The following is a 20,558-nucleotide window of genomic DNA, read 5'->3' as shown; positions in this document are numbered from 1 at the left end:
GTTGAACAATGTGAGAATTAACTCGAAATTTTAACTTTTAAACTGTTTTATTAATAATTGGATCGGGGTAATAAGGATTATAAATAAAAGTCGACTTCATAATTGACAGGATATTTTTCAGAAAAGAAGAATACTGTATGGAATGTAAAAACGTGATGCGGGGAAAATTATATTAGCCATAACCTTATCTATCTTACTAAATTGAATAATGTAAATATGTGATGATTATATGAACACTTTATGAAGAAAGGTATATGAAGCCTGTCTATAATATAAAATTATCACATCAAAAATACAATACACCTTTGAATAAATCCTTAGAATAAAGGAACACAGTAAGAAAATATGTGATTTTTCTGAAGGAAGGTGTTATATTTTCTTATTCTATTAAAATAAATTAAAAGGGGTAATATTCATGATTATCTTCTGTTTTATTCCATCCAAATTCAACCAAATATTATTAAAATTTTATAATATGTTACATTTGATTTACACATGCATAACTGTTGGTGAACATCATTTTTTCTATTAAGGAAACGTGATAGAACCAAAGATAAATAAATATGTTTACTGGCAGAGGGTACTACTAATAAACATATCTATTTAATCTTTGACAGAACTGTAAAACTGAGCTAAGTACCTATATTGTTTGTTGTGTATACTATAGTAATTTATAATTAACATTAAAAGGGACTGTAAATCAAATGCCTCATATAACCACCCACTTTGAGTGCTTTTTGGTTGAAACTGTTTGGAATGAGAATGATAATCTCACATTGCAAACAGTTTAAAGCTAAAACACACAAAAAATATATATATATTATTTATATATTTTTCTTAGAGGTAGAAACGAATGTAAAATTTTGCTTGTGATATGAAAAAATATTAGTTGTTACTAAAAACTTTCCAACATTGTTATACATTTCTACCTATACAACAACGCTTAAAGGTTTTCGCTATGTATAAAACTGTACAATATCTAACTGTACATTATTTACAATATTTAATAACCATACTGTTCCATTGAATAATCTTAAATAAAATAAACAAACAGTATGGTGAGATCCAACTAGGAAATGTTGTTTGGACAAATCTGCAGAATGGTGATCCATTCTCTTAGTAAATAAATGTACGACTGCTTGATTTAGATGCCATTTGCCATTTCTATTAACAAAAACACTCGAACTAATACTAAATTTGTACTCATAATTAGCTTGATACAGTCTTAGCCTTAAATTATATTTAGAAAAGAAAATGACAGTGAAATTGATTTGTTCAAGTTTGAATTAAGGTGTTTTGCTTATTAGAACGTCTTGAATTTGTAGCCTTTAATTAAAAGTCACAAATTCGAAATGTTCTAATATGCAAACTCCTTAAGTATGAGTATCTGATGAATACAGTAGTAACAATATTGAAAATTAAGTATTTTATTAATTTTAAGTTCATCTGCAACATTAAACACTATGGATTATTTAAAAAGTAATAATAGTCAAGCTCATTATCAGTTAGAAAATGAAAAGTATTAAAAATAATGGAAGGATATTTTCGATGTTTGCTGAAATACAAAAATTACTAATAATAATTTAATATAAATATCTACGGTATGATACGAAAGCTACAACCTAACTCATTAATTTAATAAGTACCAATGTGAATTGTTAATTTCACGAAATTGACTAGATTTTACTTGTTTCGAATTTTACAGACGTAAAAAAATAATTTACCATCTGCCTTATGGCTCATGTTTACAAAGGGCATAGACTGTATAATTATAAAAATTTACTTGCAAATAGCATCATAAAGGCAATTCCAGAAGTCTGCACTTCTAAAATTGTTCATGTTTACTTATACATTAAAATATTGTATTCAAGATATTTCTAACTGTTTCTAGTTTATGTACATTTAAACATATGAAACAAATTTAAAGTTCTGAAACAATAAATATTTAGGAGATTCTAACGTTGGCTAAAATACATCAAGCAAACGTCTCAGCATATTTAAATATACAACATTTTGAGACACCTGCCAATTTTAACACACTGTAAGTTAATCGTAAAACGAATATCCCGTAAATAAGTCCGTAACGAAATGAATAAACTACATTAAAAAATATATACTTTTAAACGAATCAATAAATAATTACATCTATGTATTAAATCTAATCCGGACCTAATGACGAGATATTCCGTAAGGATACATAAACTTTCGGGGGGGCTATTTGTTCATATGTTTTAAAATATCACCTAGGACATCAGCAGATTGAGGCATCTGTTTCTTCTGGATCTTATCCCTGGGTTTCTTGCTCGGCGTCGCGGACGGATCCGACGGCGACTTGCTCGAGGGATTGGTGGCGTTATTACTGCTGGGCGTTTTGAGAACATTATTGTTCACTCCGGACTTCGCCTGTTGCTCACCACTCACACCACTCGAGGACTTCACCTGCGACGACGACGACGACGACGACTTGTAATCAGTACTTTTCCTTTCCTTGTCCTTGTCCTTGTCTTTGTCCTTGTAAGGCGAGGAAGAATGGTGGGACTTGGAAGATGAGGACGAATGTTTCTTGTCACTACTGCGATGCTTGTCGCTTTTGTGATCCCTGTGACGGTGTTTGTCTTTGTCCTTGTCGTGTCGGTGTGACGAGGACGACGACGACGAGTGGTGATGGTTGCGATCTTTGTCGTACTTGGACTTGTCTCTGTGTCGGTCTCGATCCTTGTCCTTGTCTTTGTCCCTGTGTCTGTCTTTATCCCTGTCCTTATCCCGCTTCTTGTCGCGGTCCTTATCTCTGTCCCTGTCCTTGTCCCTCGACTTGTCCTTCTCGTCTTTGTACTTGGACTTGTCCTTGTCCTTGTCGTCACCATGAGACTTTTTGCGTTCCGCCGACTTGAGCTCGAAGTCCAGTTTGTGCTTCACCTTGTCGACTTTGGCGTCGTGGTTGACCTTGTGCGGCGTCTTGTGGTTTTTCTCCTTGTGGTCGTCGACCCCGCTAGTGCAGTTCTCTGCCGGAGGCTCGAAATCCTCCAGCTTGTAGTACTGCCTCAATCGCACGTGCCAGGCTGGAAAGAAAGTAAATATTTTTAGAGTCCTAACCTTAGTACAACAATGAAGACTTCCTATGTAGACTTCTGAGGGTTATAATATGAAGAAATTATGCAAGTTAAGAAGACATACCAATGCTTGTGACAGCAGTAACAGTCCTGAACTGATGTATTATATTCCTTGGCAAGAAGTAAATGTCGTTATCATACAAATTTATTCTGGCATACTCAATGCCCTCCCTTCTGAGCTGATTCAGCTTCGCATCTTCAATCCACGTAACACACTAAACAAACAGAAACAAACGTGATAATAATATTCCTCAGACACAAACCATCCAGTAATTTACTTGTGATATCGGGGGTTCGTGTAGGTCCAACTGTAACTTCTCGGCCAGCACGTCGAAATGCTTGGCCGAGAAGGCAACGACGTCCTTGGTGATACGGTTAATTGGACCCTCGTTTTTGCCGCCGTGTATCGCCTTCAGTATGCCCACAGCCGCGGTGGTCTTCCTGTCCAGACCGGCGCCAACGTGGTCGGCATGGGCTCTGGTGCGGTCTTCGAACAGATGCTCCCTCGCCTCCGACATCCTCGGCAGATACTGCAGGTTCCTCAGCTCGTTTATGCCGGTCCTGAAATCGAACTGTTAGGTGGGTTTGCCGACGTACGTGACGGACGTACCTCTTCCGCTTGTTGGGGGTTTTTAAGTCGGCGGTGGGCACGAGCTGTTCACCGGGACGGCACCAAATTATGGGCCCGTCATTCGATTCGGTCGGCTTCATTTGGTCGCATATCGAAAGGGCACCCCACGGCATTGTCTGTTAACAAAACGCATTAAACACAGGCACGCACAATAAATTTTAAACCCATTACCAGTTCCAAAAATTGGTTGTCCTCCAGCAGGGACAGCATGTCCGGAAAATATCCACCCACTTCCTCATGGGCAGTTCCTACGATGCTTATTTGATGCAATGGTCCATACCTGACAGTCCCGCTGTCGTAATGCTTGCACACGTTCTCATTGTAGGCTGCCAGTGTGGTGGTCTCAATGTCCGAACTCTTGCTCAACAGGCCGTTCTTCACAGTCAAATTGGGATAAGTTTCGGCCATGTACTCCAGGATGTCCGGCAGATAATTGCCGGAACCGTGGACCACGGCCACCACGAAGATGGCGTGCTCATTCTCGTCCTCGGAGAAAGCAAGACTGAAAAACTCCAAGGCCAGCTCTTTCATCTCAGTCGGGTCTAAGTGTTTGATTTCGTCGTGGTACATTCGTAGGATTTTTGCACCGCCGTTTGAGTGCGTCTCTATGTGGTAAAACCTTCTGTATTTTAAGTTTTTCTGGAAACAAACACGATCTAGTAAATACACATTTCAAAATTATAACAATGTGGACAATCATTAATTAATTACAAAAGGAAATGGATTTTCAATTATTAAATTGTTGTATGCCTGACGATAAATTAATTACTTTTAATGCAATTTAAATTATTGTGTAGAAATATTAATATAATAATTAAATGGCATGATACAATCTGCATAAATTGTGAATATACAATGGAGTATTTAATTAATTAATGAAATTATATAAATTATTACAACACCAGAAACAAAAAGAGGAAATTAATTGGAGCTTATTCTCTAAAATAATCAATCAATGAAACATTTAAACTTAATATGAATTATTCTAAGCCAGTTTTTTGTACTTTATAATCAAGTTAATAAAAAATTTAATTTTTTTAATAATAATAGTATATTTTTCTATAATTATGATAATTAGATAAATAAAATACTGCAAAAAACTTGATAAAAATATTGTCACTCACATCATCTGGAGGATAACTGTAATTTCCATTGGTGAGTATTCTAGGTGTGATTTCGTCCTTATCGTGGACATTATTAATATGCACTTGTTCCCTTATTTTGGTCTGTGTGGTGACGTTCTTCTTTTTTAATCCCTTGCTTTTTGACTCGTGCTTCTTTGACTTTCTATCTTTGTACTTTTCATCCTTTTTCTTCTCAGATTTAACGGGTGTTTGATTTTTTGATTCGCAGTCGGAGAACTCGATTTTCCTAAGTTTCGCCTCTGAGTCATTGACGTCTACCGAATGGGACCTCTTAATACCTGCTTGGGGTGTGGAGGCGACGTCCATGGATCTTGTTCGGCTCTTCCTTGGTGAACATACATCCCCCGAGTCGGAGTACTTGTCGCTAATTATGTTAATGGTTGATTGTTCTTCGATAGCAGTGAGCAATTCAATTCCTCTTTTACCTTTAAGCCGATCATAGTCGAGTGTTTCAATGGGGGATGCTTTCTTTGGCTTAACAGGTATATCATTCTGTGTAGAAGATATATTTATATTATTGTTATTCACATTTGAATTAAGAAGGCCACAATTTAAAGATGCTTCAGATTTCTTGTGGATCTTGATATCTAAATCTATATTTACATTACTAATATTGCAAGTGGAATCACAGACTTTATCTGAAAATTTAATGTCATCTTCTGATTTGATATGATCAATATTTTCAGAGAATGACTGCTTGGATGAGTTATCCGAAGAGTCCATAACAGGAGACACCGCCTCTTTTTTAAATGGTATGATGCAATTCTCCTTGTTCTCGATATCACTCATTGGAGATATTGATTGGTGGTGGTTGTTGTACTCGATCAAGTCCTTGCAGTTGTTGCCCATTTTAGGCAATGTTTCCATTAAGTCATCAGTGCCAGTAAGATACACTTTGTCCCTTTCATAACTAACACTGTCTTCATCCTCTTCATTCGTATCACTGGTGTGGTTGGTTGACTCGTCCAGGCAATTCGTTGAGCTGGTCACTGTCTCATTGGCATATTGACTGTTGTCATAATTCATCGAACAAGAGATGAACGGTTCACGAGCACGAGCCTTGTCCACATCAGTAACATCACCCACTGGATTAAAACTGGAAATCCTTTGCCCATTCGACAGATTGTCTATGTTATCTGCAACAAAACCAAACCAATTAGAATGCGGCTACGCCAAAAGGGTGCATTGAAGCTAGTACACAATCGGTATATTATTGTTTTGGAATGTGTTTACAAATAAAGGCGCTTACTTGTTCCGTTGGATATGCCAAAGTTGTTCGACACGCGACAAGTGCAGCTCGACCAAGATGACAAACACGCCAAACACTGTTGCACCGGTCGCATCGCGTCGAAACGGCTATTCTTCGCGAAATACTCTTTATTTTCATCGTCTGTTGAAGTTTCGTCGTTCGACGCCATAATATATCAACTCGGAAAGCCCGGGCACAATGTTTATACGCTTATTTCGCGTCGCGCCGCGTCTAACTTACATTTTCATTAATTGACTTATGATTCACTGATAGCGAACGATGTTATTGTGACACAATCACAAAAATTACTTTCAAAATATTTCGAAAAAAACCACAAAACTAGAATACTTCCACGCTTGCCGCCATGCTTACACCGGGACAAACTCGTATTCCACTAAAACCAGTGGCGGCCCGTGCGTTTTTGTTCGGACAAAATATTAATTAGTTATTTGCTGCCACACACGTTATTTACGTGTGTTTTTGTCCATTTTAAGCATGTCTTCAATTATTAGCACCTTAGAAGTGTCATAAATAAGCTAGTCAAAATTTAATTCAAACAAAATTTGATTTAAATTCAATGTTGCCAATTGTAAAATTGTAGATGTAATATTATGGGACATTCCATCCCAAATTTGACAATTTAAATAAGTTCATATTATGAAGAAATTTAAACCTTTTTGTTTTAATACTTTTCATAAGTATTGAACCAAATTTCGGTAAAGTTGCATTATAGCGGCCTGAAATTATGTTGGTAGTTCCCGCAGGCGCATTAGCGTCAAGAATTCTCACAACGTTGCCGTATCTGATATTTTATTACTTAGTGAGATATTTTGTAACATTCCGACGAGCAAAAAATGTACATTATAACGTAACCTAATTTTTTTTAATTTATATTTTCAATAATTTACGGAAAATTTTGATTGAAAAAAAATCAAATATGTAAACTTCCGTTTTACCAATTTTACCATCACAGATAAAGTTACATTTATTATCGATTAAATTTACTGAAAGTTTACGAGATATCCGTTGGTGCTTGTTTGTTTTATTTTATGATATATTTTTGGAATTTTATTATCTTGTTTATTTATTTTAAAAATATTCTTTCTTTTTGATGAACTGTTAGGTTCGGTTAGGTATTTCTTTTTTTTTTTGAAAACATTCAATTTTTAAATAAACTTTCTGAAAAAAGAATAGGCATACAGTGGAAATTTTTTTCTACAAAAATTTCAAGGGAAAACCTTAAAAATAAGTATTGTTCAAATTTAAAATTATTTGATTGACCAACACCGAGTTCTCATTACGAATAAAAATAAAACATTTAAAAAAATATAAGAAAGGAAAATGTGGGTTTTTAACGAAATTTTGAAAAAAATAGGCATATAATATAGAAAAATTTTTTCATAACATAAATAAAAATATAAAATAAAACACTCTAATTAAAAACATATTGTGTCCTAAGACAAACTAAAATTGAACTAAAAAAATTTCCGTTTCTTCTATATTTATTCCGCCACACAAATTCATGTAGGTGGGAAACAAATAATGCTTCAGACGTTCCAAATTGGCGCCGCAACTTTCTTTTGGCCCTCATCCACATGTTTTCAATGTTTTGTGTATGGATGGTGGCATCATCAGGATCCACAAAATTTCTCTCATGAATAATTCTATCATGAGTGTAGATCCCATCCCTAATTGTATCTACCCCATCATATGCCCTCCATCCATCTGATATAATATGGGATCCGGGTAAAATATACCTATTAAATCATGACACTTTTAATTTTAAAAAGGAAACTATAAATAAAAATAACTCAAAAGGTATTCTGTAAGATAATAATAAAATAAACTCAAAAGGTATTCTGTAAAATAATAATAAATCATAATTGATAAAATCTTAATACTACCTGTCTTAATGTTACCTGTCATCCATCTGGTTTGGCATATATTTGTTTAAAACATCACTTACCATAAATTGTTTTTTGTCTAAAAATAGTAACTACAGTGCAATTTTCCTTATAAATCGAGAAATTTCCATGGAAAATCTGCGATTTATTTGGAAATGAGCATGCATTCATCAATTATAAGCTATTACAAAGCCCTAATCAGAAATACATTCAAACCTCTGAATCATTTCGTGGAGGGTTGCAGTTGTCCTATCAGGAACTTCAACAAGGAAGCATTTCCCTGTTCCCCTTTCAATTCCTCCAAATACCCACTGTCCCTCAGTCCACCGACCTCTATTATATTTGCGGTGGAAAAACTTGGACTCGTCAATCTCCACCGTTTTGGGCTCGAGAGTTTCCTCATCAAAACCCCCAATAACGTCCGGATTATTTATGAGGTCCACCTCACAAATTTCCCGGCAAAACGAACACCAGTCCACTATTGTGTGGGTGGAATTTGAACCAAGGTGGGCCTCCCTCTTAATGTCTTCGTGTGGCATTTCTATGCTCCAACAATAAATAATGATCATTGATTGCAGCAAACTAAGTTTGCTGTTAGCAAAAAATGAGCCATGCCTAAATAAAAATTATTAATAATTTACAATAAGATTCAGTAAAAAAAGAACCAGTTTCACCTTATCGATTTTCGGGTGGTACATAATCGGCATTTCCACCGAAAACCGTCTATTCCACCTGAATATTTGTTTAGAGACATAGGAATGTCACACACATCGCACGTGAAATGGTTTTTTATTAAGCCTCTTCTGGCCAACCACTCCATCATCTCTTTTTTTGATTCGGGGAAATCTCTTAAACAATGATTTTCAATTTTAATTTCCTCAACAGTGAGGACTTCGTCAACAATTTCTGTTGGCGCCATTATATTCAAATCCTTAAAAAAAAAACTAAACAATTTTGTTTCAAAATTATTATTATTCATAGCTAATAGCTAATATTATAATTAAAATAAATATATGAATACCTAAAAATACTAAACTAAAGCTATAGCACAATCTGAAATAGTTGAAATAAGATTAATAATATAATATATATTTAAATTAATTTTTTACTTACCAACAAATTTAATATAATACCAAATCAAACACAATAAAAATTGTCTATAAATCAAACTAACACAAATTAATAAACACGAAGATAAAACTACACAAAAGGATAAACACGAACACAGGTTAGAAACAAAATATTGAATGAAAATATAAAAAGTCACAGCGGCAACGTTGCGTCCAATTTCGAGGTTCCAGAATTGCCAACTTAATCTTAGGCCGCTATAATGCAGTTTTACCCAAATTTCCAGTTTTTATGTTTGAAATAATTTACTATAAATATGCCTATAATTATTGGAAAGTATCAAAAATAAGTTAATACATTGTGAAAATCAAAAATTAACTTGTTCAAATTGTGTTTTGGGTCAAAAACTAAAATTAAAATGAAAGTAAACGACTTTTATACATCTTTCAGTCATGTTGAACCATGCAACTAAATTTCATGAACGTAAAAAAACAATAATCAGCTACAAATGTAAAAGCTTCAAAGCACAAAACAATTAGAATATTTATTTATGCACTCGAACAACTTTTGCTTACCTATTCGATTAAACACAAAATCACTTTTAAAATCATATTAACACTTGTAATTTAGCCAACAGGTAGTAAAAACCTGTTCTAATTTAACAATTATTCATTATTTACATGGCTAAGTAACTGCATAAAAACATTTAAGATGCAGCGTATTAATCTCCGTTCCAAGCCAAACTATTGAAACGGGTGGAATTCAAACGCACGCAGTAACCTTAAAAGTAAATTGTTCTGCCACTGGTGAAGTAAGTGGGACGCGTCGCATTCAATAATTATTGAAAAGAATTGAAATATCGTTGATATTATAGATTATTTTGGCAAAATTCGTTGTTTAATCGAATATATCTTTTGCTTCGCATTAATCGGGTACGTGCAGGAGGTCACGTAGGCTCGGATGGCGGGAAATTCAAACTGATTATGTAAAGAAAAGCCCATAAGTCAATAAAACACAGTTTTATTTAGCGGTTCTATTATATAAATCCATTGATTGTATTAATTTTTTATATAATACAGTTACTATAGTGCAAGTTTGTGAATTCAGTACATGTGTCTGTTAATTTTTTTATATAAAAATCACATGAATGAAAAGTTTTAAGTATCAATTAGTCTATTTACAAAAATATGGATCAAAACAGACACATTACACATTGAAAATTTGTTTTAATTAATATTTCAAGGTTCACAAAACCAAAAAAGAAACATATACTTCGATATGTCGTAAAGTAATTGGGAGCCAAGTAATATAACCATTTATTATTAATAATAAAAACTTAACAACAAAAAAAGAATAACTTGCATGCAGAATAAAAAATACAGATCAAAACATACAATCCGTTTTATTTATTAAATTGTTACAGTTCCCCCGACTTTTCACATTGTTGTAGCAAGATACTTTCATGATGTGATGAATGGGTCTCTTCAAATAAAAATTTTAATAGGATCAGCCTATGTCTAAAATAAGTAAACTTGTGAAAAATAGCGGGAAAAAATCACAAGTGAGGTAATTATTGAACTTGATGAAAAAATAAAAAGCAGACTTAACTACTAAAATTATTTTGTCACTAAATGTAACAAGCTTTTAGCACCAAGGGATAACGATTTTAAAAACTGTTTTCTAGATCTGATTTACCCCCCAAAACAATGAACCTATCTGCGCAATCAGTACATCCAGAACTTCGACTTCAACGTGCGAGGAAAGCGTCTTGCTTCAACGGATTCCCCGAGTTACCCTTAATTTTATTAAACTAATTATTAATACACCTATAATATACAAAATAAGTATCCTACCGTCGATTAACAAATAAAAAGTCCATAATTTTTTACAATTACCCTGATTACATCAATGAAAAGTACAAAATAAAACGTGAAGAACTGGATGTACTAATAAAACTAATATTCCATTTATTATCTCCTTAAACCTACTCTTACTGGATAAATACAAGGGGGTATTTTCTATGTTTCATTTTGTGAACGTCCCAAAATCTTCCAACCAACAGCCGCCCTATATAATCCAAAAAGACTGGACTATACCGATAAGTAAAGGCTATTGTATAAAAACACTTGTTAAAAATTAATGGCTTCAATTACGAAATGTAGGCGTAACATTAACAGACGAACAAGAAGTCCAAGTGGTTATTCCCCTAATTCTTTAAGGCTATGGTATAAAAATGTATTCAATAAAAAACGAACGGTGTAACTTCTAATCGATCAATGGAAATTTCTCACTTACAATTTTTTTTTATTAATTATTAAATTTGAACACGACGATCGAGAGCAAGTAGCTCGTAAATTTATAAGTGTGTTGGCACATGAGCCACTCGAATAAACACTTTACAATCCTATTTGCTAGAACAGCATAATGTGGCCAATTAAATGCAAAACAGATTATAAAGTAATATTTAATTTATTTCAATTTTAACATCTGAGTCTATATAAAAAGTACATAGTCAGTTTAATTCAATACAGTCAAAATGATTAATATACAAAGGAGTTGATGTTGATACAGTACGTAACATAAGCTCAACCTATTGTAAATAAATGCCACTTTTTAAACCGTGCTTTCAATGATTGGGTACAGATGGCTAATTTAAAATATGATCGTGGAATAAAGAGAGAAGGGGGGGGAACACTCATAGTCTAACCGAAGATGACTAAAAAAATAAAAAGGTATATAAAAAGTATATATGTATAAAGAGTTACACAGCAAATATGCTGCACTTGTTAATCAATTAATAATACTACACTATAATTCAGAACATAATTAATGCCAATTCAACGACTGACTTGAGATTATTTTACACTCGCCCAATTTTACGTGAAATTATACGAATTCGATGACACCCCTTTACATAATTACAATTTAAATGTCATTGCGGTCATCCACCGTTAGACTATCAGATGGAGGCGATATACCGACGCTGCATTTTACTAACGCAGAAAAATCACTGACTAGTAAAAACCAGATTCAATTTGTTTTCATACCGATACAACAAAAACGAAAATTAAACAAAAAATTAATGAAAAAAATATTACGCACTTAACGCACGAATACCGGACTCGCATCGTTGCATTGGTACGAAGGATCAATCAATTAATGTCATTATATATTTTTTTTTGTGTTGCAACTGCCAACCATATTGTCCCAAAAACAAAGCTACGGCTGACCCCTTTTTTTAATAACTGACTATATTCTAACCGAGTGATGGGAAATCGCGTTCATCGTCGACCTTGGGAGCTCTACGATTTTCAGTTCTGTCTTCGCCGCCAGTAGCCTGCAACAAAAAATAATCAATTAATGTTTGTCCAATTGCTGTATTATTTGTGAGGTCTCAAAATTGGTCAGTAAACTGGCGTGTGTACCTACACAGTTATAAGAGAACTTTTGTTGGGCTAAAGATTATTTCTCAACAAAAAGTTTGAGCCAAAGACAATGCACAGTTTTACTTATTTACTGTCTTGGTGAAATTTTGAACACATCATAAGCCAGGGTGAAAACAAACTTTCTCTTATGTTTAGATTATATCAGAAGGGGTTATCTTACCTGTTCTTCGTTCCTGAAACGTCTCTCGGGCCTCTCGGGATCCGGTCTGCCGCCGGCGCCGCCGCCTCTCGCGTTACCGCCGCGCTGACCGCCGGCGCCTCGCGGTCCCGTTCTCTGGCCCCTGCCTCTGCCGCCGCCCGGACGTCTGTTGTCGTTGAACTGGATGTCAATGTCGAGCAAGTGTTTCTGTCTGCCGACGCGCTGAGGATACTCGGAGGCGTCGTACTCCTCATCTTCGGACTCCTCCTGGTCCTCCTCCTTCTTTCTCAGCTCGTACATCTTCTTCCATTGGCTCGGATCCTCGCCCTCGCCGGCCTTGCGGATGTTGTATGTCGGCTTCGAGCGACCTGCGCGTTGGGCCTTCCATTCGTCCAGGGTCAGCTCCTTCGGCTCCTCCTCGACGGGCGTGCTCTCGACTTCGGTTCCCTGTTCATCCCTGGAAAAGAGCGCCTTTATTTAGCAAGGGATACACTTCGATATTAAAGCTGAATTCAATTTATTCTGATCATCAAATGTGATACAGGTAGGTAGGTATTTTAGAGGTTTGCAGGAGTGCAGGAGTTATAAATATATGGGATGTATTTTAAATCAATTTACTCTTATTGTCACCAAATGTAACACAAAAATATTTAATATTTATGTTTTTATTGCCACAGTTAATTAAATAAATTTGGAATCAGTTTTTTTAGCAGAAGATAGATTGGAATATTAAATATTAATTCAATTTACTCTAATTGTCACCAAATATAACACAAAAGTGTTAAATATTTGTTTTTATTACCACATCTAATTACGTGTAAGTTGGAAACAGTTTTTTCAACAGAAACTAGATTAGGATATTAAATATTAATTCAATTTACTCTTATTGTCACCAAATGTAACACAAAAGTATTAAATATTTCTGTTTTTATTACCTCATCTAATTAAGTATAAGTTGGAAGCAGCTTTTTCAGCAGAAACTGGGTTAAGATATTAAATATTAAATTAATTTACTCTAATTGTCGCAAAACGTAACACAAAAGTGTTAAATATTCCTGATTTTATTACCACATTTAATTAAATATAAAGTTAGAAGCAGCTTTTTTTAGCAGAAGCTGCGTAGACATTAAATATTTCTGTTTTTATTACCACTTTTAATTAAATATTAATTCGATTAAACTCTAATTGTCACCAAATGTAACACAAAAGTGTTAAATATTTCTGTTTTTATTACCTCATCTAATTAAGTATAAGTTGGAAGCAGCTTTTTCAGCAGAAACTGGGTTAAGATATTAAATATTAATTTAATTTACTCTAATTGTCGCCAAACGTAACACAAAAGTGTTAAATATTCCTGATTTTATTACTACATTTAATTAAATATAAAGTTAGAAGCAGCTTTTTTTTTGCAGAAGCTGCGTAGAGATATTAAATATTTCTGTTTTTATTACCACTTTTAATTAAATATAAAGTTGGAAGCAGCTTTTTCAGCAGAAGCTGTGTTGAGATATTAAATATTAATTCGATTTACTCTAATTGTCACCAAATGTAACACAAAAGTGTTAAATATTTGTTTTTATTACCTCATCTAATTAAGTATAAGTTGGAAGCAGCTTTTTCAGCAGAAACTGGGTTAAGATATTAAATATTAATTCTATTTACTCTAATTGTCACCAAATGTAACACAAAAGTGTTAAATATTTCTGTTTTTATTACCACATTTAATTAAATATAAAGCTGGAGGCAGCTTTTTTTTAGCTGAACCTGAGTTGAGATATTAAATATTTGTTTTTATTACCATTTTTAATTAAATAAAAAGTTGGAACCAGTTTTTTTAGGAGAAGCTGGATGGAGTTATTAAATATCAATTCAAAATCTTCCAATTATCACTAAATGTAACACGAAAGTGTTAAATATTCCTATTTTTATTGCCACATTTAATTAAATATAATATTAATTCAATTTACTCTAATTATCACCAAATGTAACACAAAAGTGTTAAATATTCCTGTTTTTATTGTCAAACAATCTTAATTAACTTTCCATTAGTGTCTCCAAATGTAACACTAAAGTGTTAATATTTCTGTTTTTATTGGTATATTTAATTGAATATTAAGTTGTGAGTAGCACTGTTAACAAAAGCATTGTTTTGACACTAAATGGTAATTGAATTTAAAGTGTTAATGTCTAGTTTTATTGCTGCAATTAAATAAACATAAAGATAAAGTTAGAAGCAGCTATATTTCAGTAAACGCTTAATTCTGATATCAAATCTTATTTCAATTTATGCGAATTGAGACTTAATGTAATGTGTTAAACGTTTTTATTGCTCCATTTAAATGAAGCACAATAATAAATTTTCATTTAATTATTAATTCAAATTACAATCACAACAAACATTAGAACAGAATAAAGCAAGTCGTTTCACATGAATAAATTATAAAGTAGAGATAACTATGCAAATCTACTTGAACTAAAAACATACAAAAACAAGTAAAATATTCACTTACTTGGCTTCTGGCTGCGTTCCCTCTACCTTCTCGCCTTCACCCCAAGATTGATCGTTTTCATTATTAGGCCTGTCAGCTTCCCTACAAACAAATACGACCCTTTAAAAATGGCTGAACGAATAGCAAATTCCACATATTCACAATGCAACGCAGCACCAAACTAAAGATTATTGTTTGAGCGAGCTAATAAAATGCTGGTGCTAAACTTTCTTGGCAAATTTCCTACTTACTCAATAACATCTTTGTGAGATCCCCAGTTATGCGATCCGCCACCTTCACGTTTGTCGACTGGTTTAACTCCTCTGTAACCATGGCTGCATTCAGTAATGATGTCATTGACAAGACAACATTGAAACATTAATTAAGGCCCAAAAATAATAATAATATTAAATTAGACGGTGCAATCTGGTCAAAGTGAACCACATGAATTTCCGATTAATTTTCAGGTTTAAAAACAAAACCAAATATATATCAATAATCTACGTTTTATTTTACTAGTGCAATTTTATGGTGTGTTGTTGTTACACAAAGTAAAGTAAAATTAGTTTTGTTTTTATGTGACTCCTGAAAAATAATTATTCAGTGGACACCCTGTAACTTCGACACCAAAAATTGCACCGATAAAAAATTGTAAACATATCTAATTAAGTATTTAAAAATAATTCAATTATCCTCCATAATTGGAACTATGCATGAACAATTTCCTGTTTAATCACGCTCCATTATTTAGGATAATCAACTCGCCAAAAAATATTATCAGTTTGAGACCATAATTACAATAACAAGTTAACAATTAAATCATCCACCCCCACGAAACAACCAAAGACACATACCCAAAAAACAAAACGAAACCAAAATCAATCAGAAATTCAAGCGTTTCATGTGACGCGCATAATCAGCATGTATATAAAAAACAGCCCATAGACCAATAAGGAAAGCCGACCCGGCCACTTACGTTTTATCCGATCCGCTTTGCCTGTCGAATTCCCTTTTGCCTCGCCTGTCGTCGAAGGTGCGTCTCGGTCCGCGCGGACCGCCCGGCTTGTTGCCCACGGCCCTGCCATCCCTCGGCGGACGTTCCTTGTTCCTGTTCTCGAAGTCGCCGCGGTCGGCGATGTCGCGTCTCGGCGGTCTGTCCTCTCGCACCCTTTTGGAACAATTTTATATGTTTAGGGCACAACGCTTGGACGTGTGGTGATATTTACGTTTTTGTGTCTAGCATGTTAACGTTACCAATTTGATAAGATAAACCAGTCAAATATTGTTGACTAAAGCAAATTATGGGTGTGCAAAATAATTTATTTTATAGGTGTATTTGTCGCCATTGTTGCTATTGTTTTATGTTTATCGATTCCACAAATTCATCTGGTGTTATCAAATACGTAGACCGATAAAAATTTACTGTAAAACATGGTTTCAAAGAACAACTTGAAATTGTCTCTAGAATAAACAAATTTTATCAAACATTAAGCTAAATATACACTTCTGAATTTATATCTGTGATAAATTAGAGGAATTTTAAGGAATAGAATTGATATTATTAAAACTAATGAACTACTTCGAAGATTAGTATGTTGGGAAAACGTTTTCTATGACTATAAATTTCGTTAATCATCTAACCAGGATATAATTTCATAAAACAACTTGAAATTAACTCTATAATAAACAAATGTTATCAAACATTAAGTTAAATATACACTTTTGAAGTCATAACTGAGATAATTTAGGGAAATTTTAAGGAACAGAATTGATATTGATAAAATTAATGCACTACTTCGAAGATTAGCATGTTGGGAAAATGTTTTCCATGACTATAAATATTGTTAATTATTTAAAATTGTTGTAAATAATCTCACAAGTTTTAATTTCATAGAACAACTTGAAATTAACTCTATAATAGACAAATGTTATCAAACAAAGTTGAATATATATTTTTGAAGTCATAACTGAAATAATTTATGGGAATTTTAATGAATGAAATTGATATTGTTAAAAATAATGCACTACTTCAAGGATTAGCATGTTGGAAAAATGTTTTCCATTACTATAAATATTGTTAATTATTTAAAATTGTTGTAAATGACCTTACAAGTTTTATATTCATAGAACAAAATTTACTCTAGTACAAACTTAATTTATGATAATTTAAGGGAAATTTAAATAATTAAAATTTATGGTAAATAAATTGTGCAAAAGTTTGTTTACAATAAGAACATATAGAAACAGATTAATATTATTGAAGTTAACGTACTACTTCAAGGATATCTTATGCAATCCCTGAAAATACTGATATAAAAATGAAGGTTTACAAAAAGTATTTGTTATCGACTTGTTGGGGAGACATTATCATTCTTCGACTACAAATATATTAATTAAGAATTCAGCTAAACAAAGATAATAACACTTCAAAATAAATAATATAATAAACAAATTATTATCAAATAAGTTTGAACTTATTGTTGGCTTGAAAGACATTTTATTTAATCTTGTAAATCATGTAATATTATGCATAATCTTATAGGTTTCATTAGCATTCAGTTGCCTTTTTAACGTATCATTAAGGATTCAGGTAAACAAATACAACAACAAAGCATTAGCCAGATCATTCACCTAGTCTTTACGTAGAACAAACTTTGGTAAGATACTTTAAGTGTTCTGAAGTGAACGGTTAAGTTGTTTATATATAAACAATGCAAGATCATCAATTTTAGAAGTTGCTAGAACTAAATTATCTCCCCCTATTACAAAATATTGATCAATTTAATCCACAAACAAATAATTTTGTAATGTTATCTAATAATTACAAGTGAATCACAACAAACTGAATCACCAAAGTTATAATTTCTTTTACATAACAACATCCTTAATTGAATATAATCACGGTGATTATTAATTACACCCGAACACCAGCAATTAATGACTTCCCAAGGAAATAGCTTCTGATATTGGTGACAATTACCTGTTTTCAGATGGTCCATTGTAAGGTCTGTCGTCGCGGTTTCTCCTGTTATTCCTGTCCTCGCGGTTTTCATTGTTGTTGTTGAACTTATTGAAAGTACGTTCAGGCTTTCCGTCGGCGTTAGTCCTTGGCTGAGTCGGTTTGAAATCTGTAACAAAAAACACGTGCACGGAAATGAGGTTATGTTTGTCGGTTTGGGGGATAATTCACCAAAAATCGTTCACCAAATACACCGTGATTACACAAAACCTAATCCCTAATTGATGAATGATTGTTAAATACGTCTGAATTGGAGTATTTGTGTTGAGTTGAAAAATTGTGCGTTTGACACATGTCTAATTTTAAGTCAAAGTACATTTTTTGAGGTAATTGCGGGCATTTACAAAAGCAACGGCGTTTATTCCTTCGTCTTATTCGAAAGAATCCTGTAATAAAGTGAAACTGGTTTATGTGCGTAAAAACTGATTGGATGTAGGCAGTACTCAGTGTGATTTTGAAATATAATACATGCTGTAAGCAACCTGATACTGGCAGTACCTTAAAAATGAACATGAACATTTTTGCACTCAACAATTGTAAACCGTAACAAATAAATGCCCACACCTTCGCATTTATTTAAATATTGATGTAAATAATCGCATATTTAAATAATTTTGAAGTGTGCACAAATCGAATCAGACTTTGGTGAAGAATTGTACACAATTGGATTTGCTTGTGGTGAAACGCATTCGACGAGATTTCGAAGAGCGTGCGCCCAATTTACGTTACCGGTTCGCATAAATAAAACAATTCGAAATTTCGTATCACATGTGCGCATACCCTTTTTAGAATGGCGGACAATGTTTTAGCAGAAAAAACTCACCTTTATTATCTTGAGCTTTGTGACTTGTTTCTTTGATAGATTTTTTCTGAGCAGTGGTAGTCTTAGGTTTAGCAGTTTGTTCCGTTTTTCCTTTATTTTCCTTTTCGGCCACTTTGGTCTTTTTCTTCAGTTCTTTTTCTTGTTCTTTCAACGATAGCGTTTCCAACGGATCGGACTCGTCGTCAAGAAAAAGAGCGTACCTGTTGGCAACGCCAATGCCGTAGGAATTCTCCATGATGATAAACTATGGGAAATGTCTTCGCAACTTTGAGATGTTGGAAGATTTATTTATGGCTAACTCAGCCTTGTCTAATTCACGCACTCATTCGATGCAATATGGCCGGTGCACGAGGATTCTTCCGCGCAATTGGCGAGCGCAAACACGACAGCGCAAGTGCCGACTATACGTCTTGTGTCATTGGCCGTGTACAATTCTGCCGGTATTTGGCCAATGAGATTTACGAACAACCTAACCCAAGCCGTAACATTTCGGCGGCAAATTTGAATTTTGACATTATGTAAGCGTCGTTATTTCGGCGATGAATTAAATATCACAATGCCTTATATGCCATTCGGCGACAAGCGTTCGAAAAAATCAATGGAAAACGAATTTTAGCTTGGGAATGGCGTTTTTATGTGAAACCGGCACCGATTTGTGCCATAATTTTAAAATAATCTTCATTTCGGATAAATTAACAATCGGATCGCTGGAACTACTGCCGTAGTTCTTTGTTGTTTTTTGTTAAGCGGAGTAGTTGCGGTGTCCAATTAGATTATTTTCAAAATAAAAGTAAGGAATGCAGTAACTTGTTTACATTAAAATTTAAGAAATATAAATGTATTTGTGCCTTCCTCAGAACAAAGTAAGTAAAGATTTTCTTTCAAAATAGACAGAAGAGTTAAAATGACATTTTCCGTGACATTAAAATTTAAAATTTCATATCAATATGTAAATAAAAAAACTTTAAAATAAGTTGTGGGTGATTTAACATTTTGCCGCTTGCTTTTAGACTTTAAGCGACATGCGGTGTATTGTCGTGCAACAGAATTTTCAGTTGACTTAAGAAACTTGCCTCTCAGAAGGATTTTTCATGAAAGGCTTAATTTATGTGGAATCTATTTGTCCAACATTTCGACGAAATTTATACTAGTTGATTCACTGCTGATTAAAGACTGTCAATTTCCAAACACGACGCACAAGGATTTTTCACCAAATATTGCTCAATTTCATTGTTGATACAAGTTTAAATTGTTACACTGTCCCTTTGTTGATTTGAGCTGATTTGTGACTCCATAAGGTAAAATTGGACGAATTATATCACTTCAATACATCATTTTTAACCCAAAGAAATATTTTAAATACCTGTAAGAAAAATAAAAAGTACAGTACAGAGTTTAAAGAATATTTAAATAATAGATACAATTTACTTATAAATTCTCTTTTTTCCGAGAACAATAAGGTTTCATAATTTAAATATATACATTTGTTTCAACTCTATCAGTACATTAAGTTACGAAAAAAATAAATAAAGTCA

General features: G+C 33.5%; 3 protein-coding genes across 7 annotated transcripts; all 3 read right to left on the bottom strand.

The window, feature by feature from the left end:
- Window positions 1-95: 95 nt before the first annotated feature.
- LOC109595080 (uncharacterized) lies at window positions 96-9,798 on the bottom strand. Of its 2 annotated transcripts, none has more exons than XM_020010362.2 (7): window positions 9,683-9,798; window positions 4,866-6,022; window positions 3,913-4,380; window positions 3,721-3,857; window positions 3,389-3,671; window positions 3,175-3,325; window positions 96-3,059 (listed from the first exon to the last, which is right to left on the bottom strand). In XM_020010362.2, the coding sequence occupies exons 2-7, from the start codon at window positions 5,910-5,912 to the stop codon at window positions 2,215-2,217; spliced, it is 2,931 nt and encodes a 976-aa protein (XP_019865921.2). In that variant the 5' UTR covers window positions 5,913-6,022; window positions 9,683-9,798; the 3' UTR covers window positions 96-2,214. The 2 variants fall into 2 exon arrangements, with proteins under 2 accessions (XP_019865921.2, XP_019865920.2); XM_020010361.2 differs by lacking the exon at window positions 9,683-9,798 and adding an exon at window positions 6,136-6,491.
- Window positions 6,852-9,308, bottom strand: LOC126264387 (uncharacterized). 3 transcript variants are annotated; one of them, XM_049962126.1, is made up of 4 exons: window positions 9,153-9,308; window positions 9,061-9,092; window positions 8,714-8,983; window positions 6,852-8,654 (listed from the first exon to the last, which is right to left on the bottom strand). In XM_049962126.1, the coding sequence occupies exons 3-4, from the start codon at window positions 8,956-8,958 to the stop codon at window positions 8,234-8,236; spliced, it is 666 nt and encodes a 221-aa protein (XP_049818083.1). In that variant the 5' UTR covers window positions 8,959-8,983; window positions 9,061-9,092; window positions 9,153-9,308; the 3' UTR covers window positions 6,852-8,233. The 3 variants fall into 3 exon arrangements, with proteins under 3 accessions (XP_049818083.1, XP_049818084.1, XP_049818082.1); XM_049962127.1 differs by having other exon boundaries at window positions 8,714-8,970; XM_049962125.1 differs by having other exon boundaries at window positions 8,714-9,092.
- A 692-nt stretch (window positions 9,799-10,490) lies between the features above and the next one.
- Window positions 10,491-19,398, bottom strand: LOC109595077 (plasminogen activator inhibitor 1 RNA-binding protein). Of its 2 annotated transcripts, none has more exons than XM_020010353.2 (7): window positions 19,024-19,398; window positions 18,162-18,309; window positions 16,158-16,349; window positions 15,433-15,516; window positions 15,203-15,283; window positions 12,714-13,149; window positions 10,491-12,444 (listed from the first exon to the last, which is right to left on the bottom strand). In XM_020010353.2, exons 1-7 carry the CDS (start codon window positions 19,256-19,258, stop codon window positions 12,364-12,366), a joined length of 1,257 nt encoding a protein of 418 aa, XP_019865912.1. In that variant the 5' UTR covers window positions 19,259-19,398; the 3' UTR covers window positions 10,491-12,363. The 2 variants fall into 2 exon arrangements, with proteins under 2 accessions (XP_019865912.1, XP_019865913.1); XM_020010354.2 differs by having other exon boundaries at window positions 15,433-15,504.
- Window positions 19,399-20,558: the final 1,160 nt, after the last annotated feature.

The sequence above is a fragment of the Aethina tumida genome, chromosome 1 (assembly GCF_024364675.1).
Source record: "Aethina tumida isolate Nest 87 chromosome 1, icAetTumi1.1, whole genome shotgun sequence".
Lineage (NCBI taxonomy): Eukaryota > Metazoa > Arthropoda > Insecta > Coleoptera > Nitidulidae > Aethina > Aethina tumida.
Note: the sequence above shows the minus strand (reverse complement) of the source record. Positions and strands in the feature narration are given on the sequence as shown.